The sequence below is a fragment of the Opisthocomus hoazin genome, chromosome 2, assembly GCF_030867145.1.
Source record: "Opisthocomus hoazin isolate bOpiHoa1 chromosome 2, bOpiHoa1.hap1, whole genome shotgun sequence".
NCBI classification, from domain to species: domain Eukaryota; kingdom Metazoa; phylum Chordata; class Aves; order Opisthocomiformes; family Opisthocomidae; genus Opisthocomus; species Opisthocomus hoazin.
The window spans coordinates 36,035,492-36,052,612 of record NC_134415.1 but is presented as its reverse complement, the minus strand read 5'-3'; the positions used below and the strand labels follow the sequence as shown (position 1 = coordinate 36,052,612).

At 38.2% G+C, this 17,121-nt stretch overlaps 1 protein-coding gene across 25 annotated transcripts in view; it reads left to right on the top strand.

The window, feature by feature from the left end:
- The window catches only part of NRXN1 (neurexin 1), a 738,722-nt gene that overhangs the window by 281,796 nt on the left and 439,805 nt on the right, over positions 1-17,121 (top strand). For all 25 annotated transcript variants that reach the window (XM_075413190.1, XM_075413188.1, XM_075413180.1 and 22 more), the window contains one exon: positions 15,054-15,492. In XM_075413190.1, coding sequence (XP_075269305.1) covers positions 15,054-15,492 — 439 coding nt within the window. The remainder of the gene's footprint in view (positions 1-15,053; positions 15,493-17,121) is intronic.

Genomic DNA, 17,121 nt, shown 5'->3' with positions numbered 1-17,121 from the left:
ATGTTTTTCAGATGATACAAGGTGCAGGTCAACCACTGCTGCATTCGTAAATATTCATATCTATATAGATGGGGGGAAAAATAAGTGACATTAGCACAAATTAAATATTCAGCACACCTCAGCAACACCAGGATTAAAATGGAAATATGCCAGATACGGGAAAAACTGTTCCAAGAAAATGTTTGAAAAGAAAAGACTACTTCTTTTTTTTTTTGTCAATCACTATATTTAGAAAAAAATGAAATATTTTGCTCCGTAGGAGATAAAGCTAATTAAAAAGATGATAAAATGCAGACTGGATTTTAAGAGCCAGACAGTAAACTGACAAAAGTAGCCAGAACCTGGCTGGAAAATGTCGATGAGTCTTGTTCCTCCAGAATCATAGAACAGAACTTCTCAAAATGTCATTGTCCTGGACATTATAAGGCTGCAAACCTTGTTTGACAGAAAAGTTTGTATGTGTTTAGATGTTTGCTGCCTATATTCTCCATTTCCTTAGTCAAGATTCTCTTTCCCTTACTGGAAATACTAATCTTTTTAAGATAATTTAATACAAAAGCGTAGTAAGTACTTGGATTCTGTCCCTGGCATCTCTTCCACGTTATCTAGTAATGCATCATATTAGCAACAGCTATTTGGTGATGTGTTACACTAACGGATAACAACAGAAAGATCTGTGAGAACATATTACTGTAATGCATCATCAGAGTCCAAAGTTGTTTGGTAAAATTGGCCAGTATGAACACCTAGATGTCGACTTCCAGGTCCTCACAACCTTTGCTTACCAGATGTCCTCAGTTACCACTGATAGTATGATGCTTCAGTTTCTGTAAAAACTCCAGGAGTTAGCTGATCTGCTCTGTACTTTTTCATTTGAGACTGCTTTTGGGGACACACACAAATTTCACTGAGTGGATCAGAAAACTTTTCATTACTGTAAATTAGCACTGAATCATACTAGTTGTAAACTTTGCATTTAAGTTCATACCAAAGTTGTCTGTCTGAAGGATGCTCTTCTCCTTTTATGGATTATGAAGTAATCAGATTTGCCCAGACTTTATAGCCTGTTTCCATATCAGTAGTTGAAAAAATTTTGATAAGAGCATTATGATAAAGTATTTATTAGTTTTATTTGGGCAATCTTTGATAACCTGTAAACTGTTATATACTTTGTCCCTGAATAATGAAGGAATATTTTCAAGTGGATCCTTTATTCTGAATATATTGATTACTATTATAAGAACAAACACAAACCTTCCAACATGAGAGATGGCTCGCAGGAGTAAAATGACTTGTGTGTGTGTTAGCATTTGCCACTTAACAGTCAGTGGTGTTGTGCTGTCCTACCTTTTTCTGGATCTAATCCGATCCAGAGCAGCTGAATTTGTTAAGAGGAGCTGAAATCTGCTGTTTTCCTTTGTTCAATAAAAAATCAATACATTAACTATAATTATGATTATTGCTACACATTATTTGTTCTAGCAGTTGTAATTTCTTTCTTTTCTTAGAATTCTAATAGTGAAAGTAAATGGATTCTTTTTTTCTGCTTAATGTTTTGGGAGGAATGTAATACCAGTGGTTGCTTGCAGGATTGTATTTTAAAGCTAAATGTGCACACACCCCCGCATGTAATTCTTAGTTTAGAAAAAAAAGGAGAGGTGAAAATGAAGAATCTGGGGGGGGCATTTGTCCTCCTCCCCCCAAAAAAACCCACAAAGAAAATTAAACAATACTTACTGTATTTCTTTCAGAAAGTAGTATGTTCTAATATTAGACTTTAAGGACATAAAATTGAAACAATATTTACTTAGGAGATGCTATTCTACAATTCTTTTTGAATTTAGATTTTAAGACAAGAATGACAACATCTAGCTACTTAAAAAACAGTGTTTGTGCTATAAAATGAATACAGTTACATAAGAAAAAAAACCCGATGATCAGCTGTTCTCTTTCCAAGATTGATTCCACACACTTTCATATGTTTAAGAGCTACTGAGGACTGAGAATGCTTCTTTGCCCTCTCACTGGTGCATATTTTCTAAGTTTTGACTGGACAACTTGAAAGCAGTAATGAGACAAGAATTACTCCTTTACTTTTCAGATGGTAATGATTAAATATATGTTTTGAAACATCATAACGAAGGTTTGTAGAAGTATAAAAATATGTATGTCCTTATTGAGCCAATCTTTTGGGAAACTAATATTTGCGGAACAGCACACTTTTAAAAGTTTGCATATGTATTAGATTATAATAACCAGTAATAGCTTGTGTAAAGGTACTTGGTAGTTTTTTTAATATGGGAAGCTGCTCTTTTTGAATGTTATTGGACAAAGTTTGTTGTACTGTTACATGTTTTTACTGATTATCTGTCAAAATAATTGATTTTCATTGAGGCTGGGGACCTCTTACTCAGAACAGAATCAAAAGGGGATTTTATTATCTGACATTCCTTTACCACTACACTGAAACCAAAGTCTCAGGCTTGGAGGTGATCCAGCAGAATCAGACCCTTTGAACACCATGCTTAAGTATGCATGCTCTGCTTCGTTCTTTCACTACAATGAGATGCCACATCTTGAAAACAAAGTAATACATCCCTGTTCCTTGTCATTATGATGATGATAATTAATTTGGATTAGTTCAGCAAGTTTGTTTTGGAGGACAGCTTTAATCTCAGTAAAAGTTATTAATGTAAATATGGCCCACAGTTAGGCTGTGGTTCAAGATGTCTTAAATATAAAAGAGATGCTTTAGAAATATTCCATGAATTAAATTACTCCTTTTCTTGAAAATTTCTAAATTGCTTTTAGCCATACACGTTGTGCACTATGCAGATCAGTGTTTGAGGTGGAAGAGCCCCGCTTTTGCTCTTACTTCTCTGCCCAGCAGCCTCAAGGTGTACTTCTCTGTATCACTGAAAAATGGTGAAGGAATAGCTGCCTCTGAAACACGTGACAGCTTGATACCATGTTCCTTGTGTGGGAATTATAGTAATAACTTTGCATGCAAAAATACTACAAAAAACTTAACTTCCCGTTGTTACAGGTATCCGAGAAGGTAAAGATTGTTTCAAAACACTGATGTGAAGAGTTACTGAAGTTGCAGTGTTGGAAAGTTAAAAGAATACATTAAAAGGATTATGAGAATTCATGAGAAATTGCAGGTGAAGGTAGGGAAGAATTTTCCTGGATATCTTCCAGGAATGTGTCAGTCACTCCACAAGTGAAGGGAAAGTTAGCAATGTAGTTAGTGGGTGGGAGTTAGACTTTTAAAAACTATTTATCTATCATGATAGGGCAGAATTTAGCCAACAACTGCATAGACTGTCACTATATTAGTGTCATAAACCGAAATCAGAGAGCTGCCAAACTAGCTAGGTACTGTGCTAACTCCCAGAATGGGAGAAGAAAAATTTCTATAGCTCACCAACAAGTAGCCAACTTCACTGGGCAAATACTCCTCTGACAGCTGAAAGGGAAGGATGCTATCTACATGCAGGCTGGCCATAGGTTCATACAATAGCCGTGGTTTTTCAGCCTTGGATTAAAGGGCTATTTTCCCCTCAGTGGTTCTTTCAAATCAGAAATCAGGAAATGGAGCAGATGAGTCTGAAGCAGAAAGCAGCCAGAAACACCCACAGCGAAGAGCTAGCTATTCAACTAGATGAAAAAGTAACCTGCACAAGTGAGAGAGGAGAAGAAAAAGCCAGTCTGGTATTTACTGTTCTGGAGAAGTAGTAAGGTTAAGTGCCATAAATTGGCAGCTAATAATATACTGATGGGAGAGGGTGAAGGAAGGAAAGCAAAGCTAATGAGGGACGGAATGAACCCCCCTCATTTCACTAAAGGATATGCAGAATTGATGTCCTGTACTTAACTGGAGCCTACAGTTGTTTTTATATGTGTTTTCAAATGTGTTTAAGATAGAATAAAATATTTGTTCAAATATTTGCAGACATTCAGTTTTACATATATTGATAATGATTTTTTTTTTAGCAAGCTTTTGTTATTTTGTCTTTAGATCACTGACCTCCCAAACTTGAATTCTATATTGGGTAAATGTTAGCTTTTCTCTTTAATTTGTGGTTTATTCTTTTCATCTTTTTGTGACCACTTCCATTTTTTTTTTTTTGCATACAGGTCCTACCTTAATTAAAAGTAGCTCAATTTTTAAGCATATCTGCCACATGGCTTTCAGATGCACTTGAGATGAAACATTCATTTTTACATTTACATTGCTTTTGCCTTTTCCCATAATTTGTTTCTGTGTTTTCTGACCTTGATTTTAAAGCTTCAAGTGGTAAAGATTGAAAAAATCTAACATACAATGAATTGTTATGCTAAAGAAATAAGGCTTGAACCATACAACTATAATTACTGTGTTCTGCTTTCAGTGCCTCTTTCTTGCAGTCCCTAGAGAGTTCTTATGCTTGATCTTGAGCAGCAATGGTTAATGGCAATAAGGAAAAATAGCATGTTTCTGACTTTTCTGCAGAATTAGTCTTTGATAACTCTTTCTGCACTATGAAAGAAAGGGGAGGAATAACCTGAAATCCAGCACAACTGAGTCTTCTGTATCCCTTTCTTTTCCGAAACAGTCACTGGGAAATATATTTTGTTTTCTTCCTTAGACTTTATATATTGTATTAATGCAAAGCTGCGTTTGCCTCAAATAATATGTTTTGTTTTCCTCTTGGTGATTCTTTTTTCTCTTGGTTTTGTTTTGTGCCTTCTGTCTTGGTGAAGACTTTATTCCTACTTGGGAGCTCATTGAGCTTCTATGGAACCAGCTTGTTCCTAAATTCTGCAATTTAGATGTTGCCAAGAAATTTCTATGTCTCTTTGCCATGGGAAGTTAAAAGAAAAAAATAAAAGGAAAGAAAACTAGAACCCATTTCTTAAAAACAGAAAGCATAGCAACCACAGCGAGAAGAAACATTCAGCAGTCTGGCAGCTGACAGCAGGACATACAAAGAATAACAAAATAGACTACTGAAAGGGGGGAAAAAGGATTTTGTGGCCATAGCAGGGTGAAAAACATAACAATCCCATTATCAAGGTTGTTAGAAAAAGATTAACATTTTTCTAACTTCCGCTTATAGAACATGTTAAACACTATGCCAGTAACCTAGAACATTGAAAGGCGTTCTCTGGCATCCTCTTTAGATGTCTCTATTCAGGCAGTCAAAGTGGGAGAGAAAAGAAACAAACAGTTCTGAGATCAGCATTCAAAACTCCAGCGGAAGAGACCAGTTTGCCTAGCAGGTCAGCTATCACAATTGTATTAATTCTGCAGATAGGTGACCGCTGCATGAAACTGACTTTCCCAGTACTGCACAGTGAATCTAAAGAAAAGCAAGTAAAAAGTTTTTCAAACCAGTGCTCTGTTAGGTTCATGATATACCTTTCACTCTGAATCTGTTGGTTACATACAAGTGTATGTAACCATTGCCAACTTTTTTATTGCCGTAAGTAATGACAATTGAGATATCATCCCTGTACAAAATTGTGAGCTATTTGTTATTCCATTTTTTCACGTTCTTTTAGCATCATTTTTTGGGGGTAGGGTAGTGATGGTTTTCACACAGTCTACAGTGGACCTTCAGATGTTCTACTGGTTTTGTGGTGGAATTCTGTATAATTATGCTAATTTTTTACTCTTTTTCCATTTGCCTTCCTAGAATTTACAGGGATATGACACTAAGCAATTTAAATAGAACATATATTTGTGTGCATTTTTTATGTCAGTTTTCTGTGAACAGAAGTTTTAAAAATGTCTGATGTGCAATATATCCTGTAATACAAAGAAAGATGAGTGCAGAAAATGTTCATGTTGCTTAGTTGCAGAACCAATAAACATCACGAATTTATTGTCCTCAGTTAGCCATTTAGTGCAGCATTAAAGCACTAGCTGAGTGCATTATCATGGCAGAGTATATTACACTTTTATATTTACCTCAAGACATGTACTATTGAAGCCCAGCTTTTATTGAGTGTAGCTTTTGACCAGATTGGGTACATTTTATTTCTCTATTTGAATGGCCAGTGTGCTCTGTACTCTGTAGTTGCATACTAGAAAGTCAGAATATCCCACAATTTTGTTATAGTGGCTTCCATCTTCCTTGCAAAAAAAAAAAAAAATGTGAGGGAGATGACACCCTATAGGAAATGTGTATGTAAATATCACTTCCTTTAATCTGGCAAGGGACGTCAAAAACAACAAGGGCTTCTTCAAGTACCTCAGTAGCAAAAGGAAGACTAGGGACAATGTGGGGCCACTGCTGAATGAGGCGGGTGTTCTGATAACAGAGGATGCAGAGAAGGCAGAGCTACTGAATGCCGCCTTTGCTTCAGTCTGCAGCGCCAAGGCAGGCCCTCAGGAATCCCAGGCCCCGGCGGTAAGAAAAGAAGCCTACAGAGAGAATGACTTTCCCTTGGTCGAGGAGGACTGCGTGAGGGATCGCTTGAGCTATCTGGACGTCCACAAATCCATGGGCCCCGATGGAATGCACCCACGAGTGCTGAGGGAGCTGGCGGATGTCATTGCTGAGCCACTCTCCATCATCTTTGAGAGGTCTTGGAGGACAGGAGAGCTGCCCGAGGACTGGAGAAAGGCCAGTGTCACTCCAATCTTCAAAAAGGGCAAGAAGGAGGACCCAGGGAACTACAGGCCGGTCAGCCTCACCTCCATCCCGGGAAAGGTGATGGAGCAGCTTATCCTGGAGGCCATCATCAAGCAAGTGGAGGAAAAGAAGGTTATCAGGAGTAGTCAGCATGGATTCACCAAGGGGAAATCATGCCTGACCAATCTGATAGCTTTCTACAATGGCATGACTGGCTGGGTAGACGAAGGGAGAGCCGTGGATGTTGTGTACCTAGACTTCAGCAAGGCTTTCGACACAGTCTCCCATGATATCCTCCTAGGGAAGCTCAGAAAGTGTGGGCTGGATGAGTGGTCGGTGGGGTGGATTGAGAAGTGGCTGAATGGCAGAACTCAGAGGGTTGTCATCAGTGGTGCTGAGTCTAGTTGGAGGCCGGTAACTAGTGGTGTCCCCCAGGGGTCAGTACTGGGCCCAGTCTTGTTTAACTTCTTCATCAACGACCTGGATGAAGAGTTAGAATGTACCCTCAGCAAGTTTGCTGACGACACCAAACTGGGAGGAGTGGTGGATACACCAGAAGGCTGTGCTGCCATTCAGCGTGACCTGGACAGGCTGGAAAGTTGGGCAGAGCGGAACCTGATGAGGTTCAACAAAGGCAAATGCAGGGTCCTGCACCTCGGGAGGAACAACCCCATGCACAAGTACAGGCTTGGGTAGGACCTGATGGAGTGCAGCTCTGCGCAGAGGGACCTGGGAGTGCTGGTGGACGACAGGTTGACCATGAGCCAGCAGTGTGCCCTGGCTGCCAAGAAGGCCGATGGGATCCTGGGGTGTATTAGGAGGAGTGTGGCCAGTAGGTCAAGTGAGGTTCTCCTTCCCCTCTACTCTGCCCTAGTGAGGCCCCATCTGGAGTACTGTGTCCAGTTCTGTGCTACCCACTTCAAGAAAGATGAAGAGCTACTGGAGAGAGTCCAGTGGAGGGCTACGAGGATGGTGAGGGGACTGGAACATCTACCCTACGAGGAGAGGCTGAGGGAGCTGGGCTTGTTCATCCTGAAGAAGAGAAGGCTGCGAGGGGACCTTATAAATGCTTATAAATGTCTGAAGGGTGGGTGTCAGGAGGATGGGGCCAAGCTCTTTTCAGTGGTACCCAGTGTCAGGACAAGGGGCAACGGGCACAAACTGAGGCACAGGAAGTTCCGTCTGAACATGAGGAAGAACTTCTTCCCTCTGAGGGTGATGGAGCACTGGAACAGGCTGCCCAGGGAGGTTGTGGAGTCTCCTTCTCTGGAGATATTCAAGACCCGCCTGGACAAGCTCCTGTGCAGCCTGCTGTAGGTGACCCTGCTTCGGCAGGAGGGTTGGACTAGATGACCCACAGAGGTCCCTTCCAACCCCTACTATTCTGTGAATCTGTGTTTTTGTGATACTTTGGACAAAGCTCCACTAGACCCAATGCTGGTAATGCAAACTTCAGTCTTCATGCAAGTTTTTACCTTGTCAGGAAATGACAGAGAAGCATGGAGAAGCTAGTTTCTCTGTGAGGCAGTCAGATGCAGGTTAAACCCAAGTTCCTGCATTACTGGTCCTGGCTTCCAATAGCAAGAATTATTCTAATTATTCTTTTCATTCGACCTTGTAGGACAAAGTAGTCTGTGGAGCGTTTGATTTTAAAATATAGTTGTTTTATCTAAGTCTATAAACAGTAGAACAAAGTATATAATCATGTTATACGAACAATACATTAGCCTCAAAAAAGTCCATTTCATGTTTTTTTAAAAGCCACTGCCCTGAGAGGGGGAAGGCCTAATAAATCCGTTTTACATGTTTCCAATCATTGAATACTCTTTTTTCCTTCTATTACATAACTTAATCAGTGTTCTGTGTTCCTTTGGACTTGGACAATCAATAGTCTTCATGTGGATTTCTTTCCTCTTCTGTCACCATGGAAGAGCCAAGTCCAATTTTAGTAGAGTGCATGGGCAGTTGAGCGTACTGTGTTTCCGCTCCACAGTTTTGGATGCTCTGAGTGGACAGGAAGAAGATGGAGGTGAATGTGAAACTCCCAGATACATATTCCATGGAATTTGTGGCCCTGTAGTTGGTTAGACATGCTTTTTTTTTTCCTAACTCTTTGAAGTCAAAGGTTTTTTGAGCTGAAACTTGCAGAGCAGTTTCCCAGGCCATATTAATTGATCTGAAATAATGTAGCAAAATGCATGTGCTATCATTTTCTCCAAGTGTTTACATACCTATACCATGGAACTCTGTTCTGTTGTCGGGAGGCTTACCTCCCACTCAGCAGGACTCTGTAGACACCTGGGTTTTGTTTTGGTTCTCAGAATAAACCCCTTTTAAATGCCCCACACTACCAACCACATATACATATCCACCTCAGAAAAATTAAAGCCATTTCATTTGAGGATGAATAAACTGTTTCGTTAGCTTTCATTATACCTGCTAATCTCTATTCTTTGTTCAGAAAACAAAGCCAGTTTATAAAGTTGAGTGATCCTAGAGGCTTGAATAACCATTTCCATTCATTTCCATTCTTTCACATTTTGTTCAGAAATACACTCCATTGCAAACACTTGAACTAGGGCTTCTTAAATTTTGCATAAATTACCTGTAGTTTATTGGGTTCCTTGATATAGTGATTTTGGAGCTTGGAAATTAATTACGGCACTTTAGCAAAATGATAAGTCTCCTGTGAGAAGCCAACATTCAAGAATTAGTTCAAAACCATTCAGCAAATACTAAAAAGACACGGTAACCCTCAATGATAAATTTTGCATTTGGATATCTGGGGAATGTGATGCTATATGCACCAGGTAGTTCTTAGTGAGCATGAAAATTCTAGTGACTGTTAAAGTAGGCTTATAAAATTGCCTCAGGCTTCGCTTACTGTAAGTCCCATTGCTACAGTTTCTGACATCCCTAAGTTATCTCCTGCTGACTTCACCATGCAGCATAAAATTGTAGGTTAGCAGCACCTACCTGAGCCATTTTGGGTAATATTATCCTCCATTTTAGAGAATTAACCACTATTGTTTGCACTACGTGACCCAGCTTTCATGAAAATATGAAAATACTGCTTTATGGTAACATAAAGATTTATGTGCTTCATTTTTTAAACAGATTTAGTGACTGGATTAATCCATTGCTTCAAATTGCACTTAGAAAATTATTTTTTCCTCACCTCCCTTTTAAGTAAATAGACAAGCTCTTTAGAAGAAGATCATAATGTAGGTGCTCTGAACTCCTAGTTTCTCTTTGATTCTCAAGGAGACCTAGATGCTGCAAATTAGGTGATGTGATTAGCTCCTTAAGGTTCATAATTTGTTTTAATAATATAAAGTAATTTGAAAGAAGTGCTTCATAGTAATTTAAAGGCTTTTAATCACAGTGACTGAAAGGCTATTGCTAGCAGAGTTGGTCCGTATTCTGAAATATTTAAGAGTAATGCCATTTCTTCAGTCATAGTATTTGATGTACAAAATACAAAAAGAGATCTTTCATGTGGAAAGGACTGTGCTTTGAATTGAAAATGGTGTGGAAATCTCGATTCTTTCACATCTTTCATGGTTTTAAATTTCATGGGATAGCATTAGTAGAAAGAATTAGTAGGGTTTTGTTGATGTTAATGTTTTTATTACAGCGACTTTTTAATTTGATATCTGAGGTGTTGTATATTTGGGATACATCTCCAATATCAACAGTAAATTCCTTGTCTTCTCCTTCACCCTTTCTCAAAGTCATTCATACATTTATACATTGCCAATTTTATTAATATATTTTCCTTGGCTGCTCTGCTACATTTTTTTGTTGTTGAAGGCATCTGCATGATGACTGGCAAGATCTGCAGTGGATTCTTTATACATTTCTAGAATTCTTTGCATGCTATCCCCCTGGCTTGCAATAAATTATATATATCATATATCTTTGGGAAGCATGAATTAATTTTGCCTCAGTTCCAAGATGACCACAGACCATGTTAAAGAGAGTGCAGAGCGTAAGTTAATATTTGCTGTCTCTTAGCTGGACTTATTTGTTAAGACTCAGCACTGTGATATTGTAAGTTACCCAGCATGTGGCTGGCCTAGATTGTAGCAAAGGGAGCTCGTATCTTGATTGTAAAAGGATATGTAGGTCTGCCCTTTCTTTCATGGAAATCAAATTTCTTCCTTGCTTTGGATAGCTCAGTTGCAAGTTGTGTGGGGAATTGCTAACTGCTCCTTTTTTCTTGGAAGTTTAGGTGGCCTTTTCCAGTTTCCAACAAGGAGGTAATTATATACTTTAAAGACTGAGGTCTTGAACTTTATATAATATTAATAAGTGAGAATATAGTGACTAGAAAGCAAATTCAAGGTGCTTTTAATAGCACGATACAGTTCCCTGAGGGCTGGCAGTTTCAAGTGCAGGAAAATTATATTGTTGTTTCTTGGGTGTGAGAATCGAGTATGAAAGCAAATAGCCTATTACCAGGGCCAGCCCAATAAATGTGCTAGGAAAGCACATAGTGGTGTAAGGATACTGACTGGTTGTGTAGGAGTGAAGGTGAATGTGATTCGTATATTTCTCCACTGCAAATTACTTTCACTTGACTAACTGTGGATCCATGTCTCTACTGGAGGGAGAATGTATTGAGTTAACATTGAAGAATAATATGTCAAGTGTCTTAGATGGAAACAGCAGTGGATAACATACAAAAAAGTACATAAAAGCATGTTTGTCCCTATGTACTCAGAAGGAAAAAAAATTAAAAGGCGGAATCTTTGGAAACTAATAAATGAGTAAATTATTTGTACCCTAGAGGCTGTCAATTTTGAAGCATATACCTCCATGAGTTATAAAGCAGATATTAGTCATAGAATTATTCCTTACTGTTCAGTTCTTTTCCCAAAATTTAATGACTACTTCTTTTTGTGGACATACTGCTTTTCTCCTTTTTGCTGTGCTCCACTGATGGCTGAGTACATCTTTCATGGAGAGGGATGTGGGAAGGGGGGTAAGAATCTCAGCATAACACCATGTTACGGTCTGGGAAGACCCAAGCCATAGAGATTTGTTGTTATTCCGAGAGTGAGATTAAGACACAAACGAGGTCAAATGCCACCAGTCACACAGATTTATTGATCACTTATTCAAATGAAGACATGAGGAAATGGTGACAGGAAAGGGAGGAAAAGACAGGAAAGAAAGGAACCTAGCAAGCAGTTGAGATAGTCACAAGAGATGGTCACGACCATGGATCCAGTGGTGTCCTGTTGGTCTGTAGTTTCTGTGTGCATCAGTGATGGGGGTCCCCCCGTTGTTGGTCGCATGGCCTTTTATAAGATGTTTGGGGAGATTGTTTCCTAGGCAATGGCACGTACCCCACATTCTTCCAGTCCACTGCATGTATTTTTTCTCAGTCCTGGTGGGATCTGTATGCTCTAGCAGGTCGGAGAGGGGGTCGGTGTCTAGACACATTTTCCATAACGACGTACCCATTCTCTAAATCCATTCGAGGGTGGTTTTGGGTGGTTGTTTATTCCTTGTCTGGTTTGTATTTGGTTGGCCCGCTGGGGGATCCCGCAGTGAGCTGGGTTGCAAACAAGCTTTGAGGCAATTGTCTTAAGATATGGTCTCCGACACACCAGGAAATGGGCTTCCACATGCCAGCTGTGTTCAGTCAATAGTTTACAGTTATTTTCAGTTATGGTTTTCTGCTATGGTTCATATATTCCTGTTTTAATACTACTTATCCATTATAATTCCGTTCCAAATTTTCAGTTTCATGAGATTAAAAGAATACAAACATCCTAAAACTTAGAACATAAACACTCTAAAACATAGACATAGACTTTATTCTGTTTCCACATAGTGTAAGATGCAATCATTCACATCTCAGTAACTGTGAAGATTTAATTGTGGAATATGGAAGTAAGAAATTGTCATATGCAGTATTTAAGGATTTCAAGAATGTTTTAATACTGGTGGCATAAAATTCCCGTGATTTGTCATTCTTAAGTGCTCTAACAATTTTTCCCACATATGTTTTATATTAAGCTACTTAAAGAGGTAGTGATGAATTATTGAGAATACTATCACCAGTATTCCTGTTTGCGCTTTGTCCATCGGGTCCTTGAACCATATTTATTAAAAATTGTTTTTTCTGAGTTGGCAAATGACTTCAAAGCCTATAGCACTGTTTTAGGCTTCAAGGAAATCTTAGCTCTCCTTTTGTCTGCTCAGTTTTTCTAACGTAGTTATTAGCTACTAATTTTATTATTCAGTCAACCAGCTTTCATTAACATCAGAAAATTTCAATTTGTCCACAACCAATAAATTCTCTTTGTATATTTATTTGTATTGTCCTGGTACCCACCTTTGTTCACTAGGCAGTTAAAGACTATTGTCTCCTCATTTTCTTTGTTTTGATTTAATTCTAATGACAGCCCATTTATTCCTTTTTTAATCATATCCTCTAGCTTCTGTTTAATGCTTTTCAGTCTATCCTGAAAGGCTGCCCCCTGTAACTCCTTCAAATGAGGCGGAAGCTATCCAAAATCACTCTTGCCGTAGAAAGTAACCAATGTTTCATGAGACCAGACATCTCTCAAGTAACATTGCCTGCCAGGCTACTGGCTTCTTGCTGCATTCTTCTACCTTTTGTCGCTTTTCACTTTAATGACAGAAAATCACCCCAACGGGAGACCACTTGCATGTGCTTGTTCTCCAGTACTCTTCTAAATTCCTTTGTGTAATCTGCGATCTCCAAGGTGTTGCAGAAGTATGTGATAGATGCAAATGTGGATCCTTATTCTCAAAAATTGCAAGTTAGTCCACTTTAGTCACTTCTGCTGTTTTCGCTTAAAGAAGGCAACGCATGTTATCTGTCTTTCTGTGGCAGAGTTTCATGTCTGCTGTCAGGAAGCCATTGTGAAGTTTGTTTGTTGTCTTTGGAGGCACAGCTCCAGTGGGAACAGCAGTATTTGTACTGAAATAAAATGGAGAAATAGCCTTATTTATTATCTTTTAGGACATATTTTTAATGTAGTGGAATAATTCTGCCATGGCTTATGATGAAATTTGCTGGGTGGATAATGATGTAATTTGAAGGAACACAATTTTTACTGTAAAAAATTGTCAATCTATCAGTCATCTCTTTAGTGTTCTGTTATCTTTGAACACCATTTTTCAATAGCAACAATCACTTGTGGGGTATGCCATCTTATATTGTGTGTATGCTAGGTTTCAACTGTGTTCAAACTAGGAAATTAATCCAGAAACTCTACCTGAAGTATTCATTAAGCACTTTCTAACCTCTAATAGGGATGTAAGGTCTAAAGCAGAGATTAGACAGCTTCAGACTACATGGTATATTTGGAACACTGGATCAGCAGCCAGATGTGATCTAGTCCTGAATGGTATGGAATCTCTAGATGAAGCAGCCTCAGCACAAAGTGCTTTCACTTGCTGAGCTGTTGCTTTTGTTCCAGATTGCTTTCTAATGGAGGCTTAACTTTAGAGAAGAACATTTTGGCTGCTGTCACTCTGCATTCATATTCAGCCCCTCAGTGGTATTTTAGCTTGAGTATATAATTTATTGAATAGTTAAAAACACTGACAAAATACTTGTGCACACCTTTGCTATTGGGGAATTTCAGTCAAGCAGTCCTTGTACCCTGGACAACACAGAAATGGAAGCAATTTTGGAATATGCTAATAAAGACTAAACCCTTGGAAATGGTTGTATCATGACAGGCTACTCTGGGCAGAGTAAATATGTGATTTCAAGCAGGAATACTTGGTGTGGAGGTCAGTTGGATTTAAAACTATTATTGTCTTTCATTTTTGTCAGAAAAGTCTTCAGTCAGGGAAAATATGTAAGTGGTTTTATTTTTTGTCTAATTGAACTGGCTCAAAGATTTTTTGATTTTTGTCTGTTTTGATCTCTGTGATACTAGTTTCCCTATTTTATAGCTTCATGAATACCATGGATGCTATTGTTCCTCAGCCCCAAGGACAAACTGAAAAGATGTTAAATTATAAAGTCTGACCTTGATACATTTTTGTACATGAACAGAAAAGTTAAGACAGTGACAAAGGGTTCAGAGGAAAAAGAAATCTAATACTTCTCTAACGTAATAGAATGGCGGTGCCAAGAGGGCTTTTCAGCAATCAAGGCCATGCAAGCTAATTTGTGACTGATAGTATAAATTATGTGCAGATTCTTTTAGATTGTTTGAATTAACTCTAGGGATGTTTTTAGAGCAACTTTGGTTTAATGAAAACGGTTATTAAGTTCTTAGTCAATGAAAACAGTTATTTAATTTTCTGTGTGTGTAAATTATCATATATATGCGCCATCATTATTATCCTTTAAAATAGTATGCCTTTTCAGAATTGTATCTGTTTGTTGAAATGATCAAGTTCCTCTTAGTAACTCCTCTGCTTTGCTTGCAGGTTGTATATAAAAATAATGATGTCAGGTTGGAGTTATCTCGACTTGCCAAACAAGGAGATGCTAAAATGAAGATTCATGGGGTTGTAGCATTTAAATGTGAGAATGTTGCAACCTTAGATCCAATCACATTTGAAACACCAGAGTCTTTCATCTCTTTGCCAAAGTGGAATGCCAAGAAAACAGGCTCAATATCATTTGACTTCCGTACAACTGAGCCAAATGGCCTGATTCTTTTCAGTCATGGAAAACCAAGGCACCAAAAAGATGCCAAACACCCACAGATGGTGAAGGTTGACTTCTTTGCCATTGAGATGCTTGATGGCCACCTCTACCTGCTGTTAGACATGGGATCAGGTACTATAAAAATAAAAGCCTTGCAGAAGAAGGTAAATGATGGTGAATGGTACCATGTGGATTTTCAACGGGATGGACGGTCAGGTAAGCTTCTTTCTTTAATATTCAATGTGGTTTTTCACATTGTATCTGAGACAATAGTGGGTATATATTAAGTTGCTACCATTAGCATTGTGCATCATAAGAAAAGTAAGGGAAATATAAGAAGTCATTACTGTCAGGTACCAGAATACAATGATTTGCAGAGTACAATATCTTTTGTTAACATTTATTGGGTAATCAGGTACTTAATCTTGCAAGTGTACTTCAAAAACAAACAGTAAGCTCTCTCTGTGCATGCTTACACCAAATAGCTGAAGTGGCAAGTTTCAAGAATAAAAATAAAGCAGAAAGGAATTACTGAAAGTAATCTCCAACATGGGGAATAGCTGGTCTATAGAAACAGAAGAGACCTTCCAATCATGTCAGTAGATATCAGCATAACTAAAAGATATGCTAATGAATGGCTAAGAACACTTGTCAGCAGAAATGGAAATAAGTGACTTACTGTATTCTGGCAGTATAATTTGTATTCTGTGGCAGTTTAGTCAACAAATCATCTCACTGAAAAGGGTAAAAATAAAGAATCTGTAAACTCTTCCTAAAGCTACTGAAATCTGTTATAGCATGAAATTCATTTAACTAGTGAAACTGTCCTTATGTTTGGGCTGCATCTGGTCTTGAGTGTATGTGTTGACTTCAGCAAATAATCAATATCCATTAATTGAAGGACAAATCTATTCTATGGTATCTTTCCTGTAGATCATACCAAGATTTGGGGGTGAGGGAGAATGTACTGAGTCTGCAATTCAGTCCATCAAAGAATTTTCTGATTAATATCAGTATCCAATCTGAAGCTTATGTACAATCAGAAACTGAGTGTCTAAAAATGTAAATTCCTCTACTTTCAGATGTTGTGGGGTTTTATTCACTTTCTTCTTTCTATAGACTCCTTTTCCATGACTTGTATTTATAATTTCTTTCTGAAACTTCTCCCCCCCTCACACAAATTATTGTTTTTTGACTTTCTTACTACCCACAAATAAGTTTTCAGATCAAGTAAATCATAGGCGCAGGTTTAAACTGAAGATTTCAGTCAAATCCATGCTGAAAGTCAGACCAAATTCAACTGATCAGTCCACCCTAGAATTACGAAAAATAATTTTTTGGTTCCTGGGCTGTGTGGCTTCAAATTCTAATTGTAGAGGGTTGAATTTTCTAATAAGGTGAGTTGCTTATTTACATTTCTTGAGGTTAAAAACCAGACAAACAATCAAACAAAAAAAACCCACAAACCCAAACAACCACCCCATGCAACTTGTCAAAATCCCCAATTATGATTGAATATCCTGTGGTTATATTATTTGTACTATAATCTTCATTTCAGGCTTCCTTAAGTGCTGTTTCAGTGATTCACATGAGGCAGTAAATCCTGTAATAATCATGCCTTAGGGGAATCTACTGAAAGCAAAGTTTATTCTTGCATCCAAAGTCAACACAACTATAAAGAAAATAAATAAATGCATAGCATTTGTTTACATTTCAAGATATATCCTGCACTTTCATTGCTTCACAAAAACTGTAGCTCACAGCTGCAATTAAGAGAGTTTAGGGCATCCTTTATTTAAATCTTTAAAACTGTTGACAGACATCAGCAAGAATATAGACTAATTT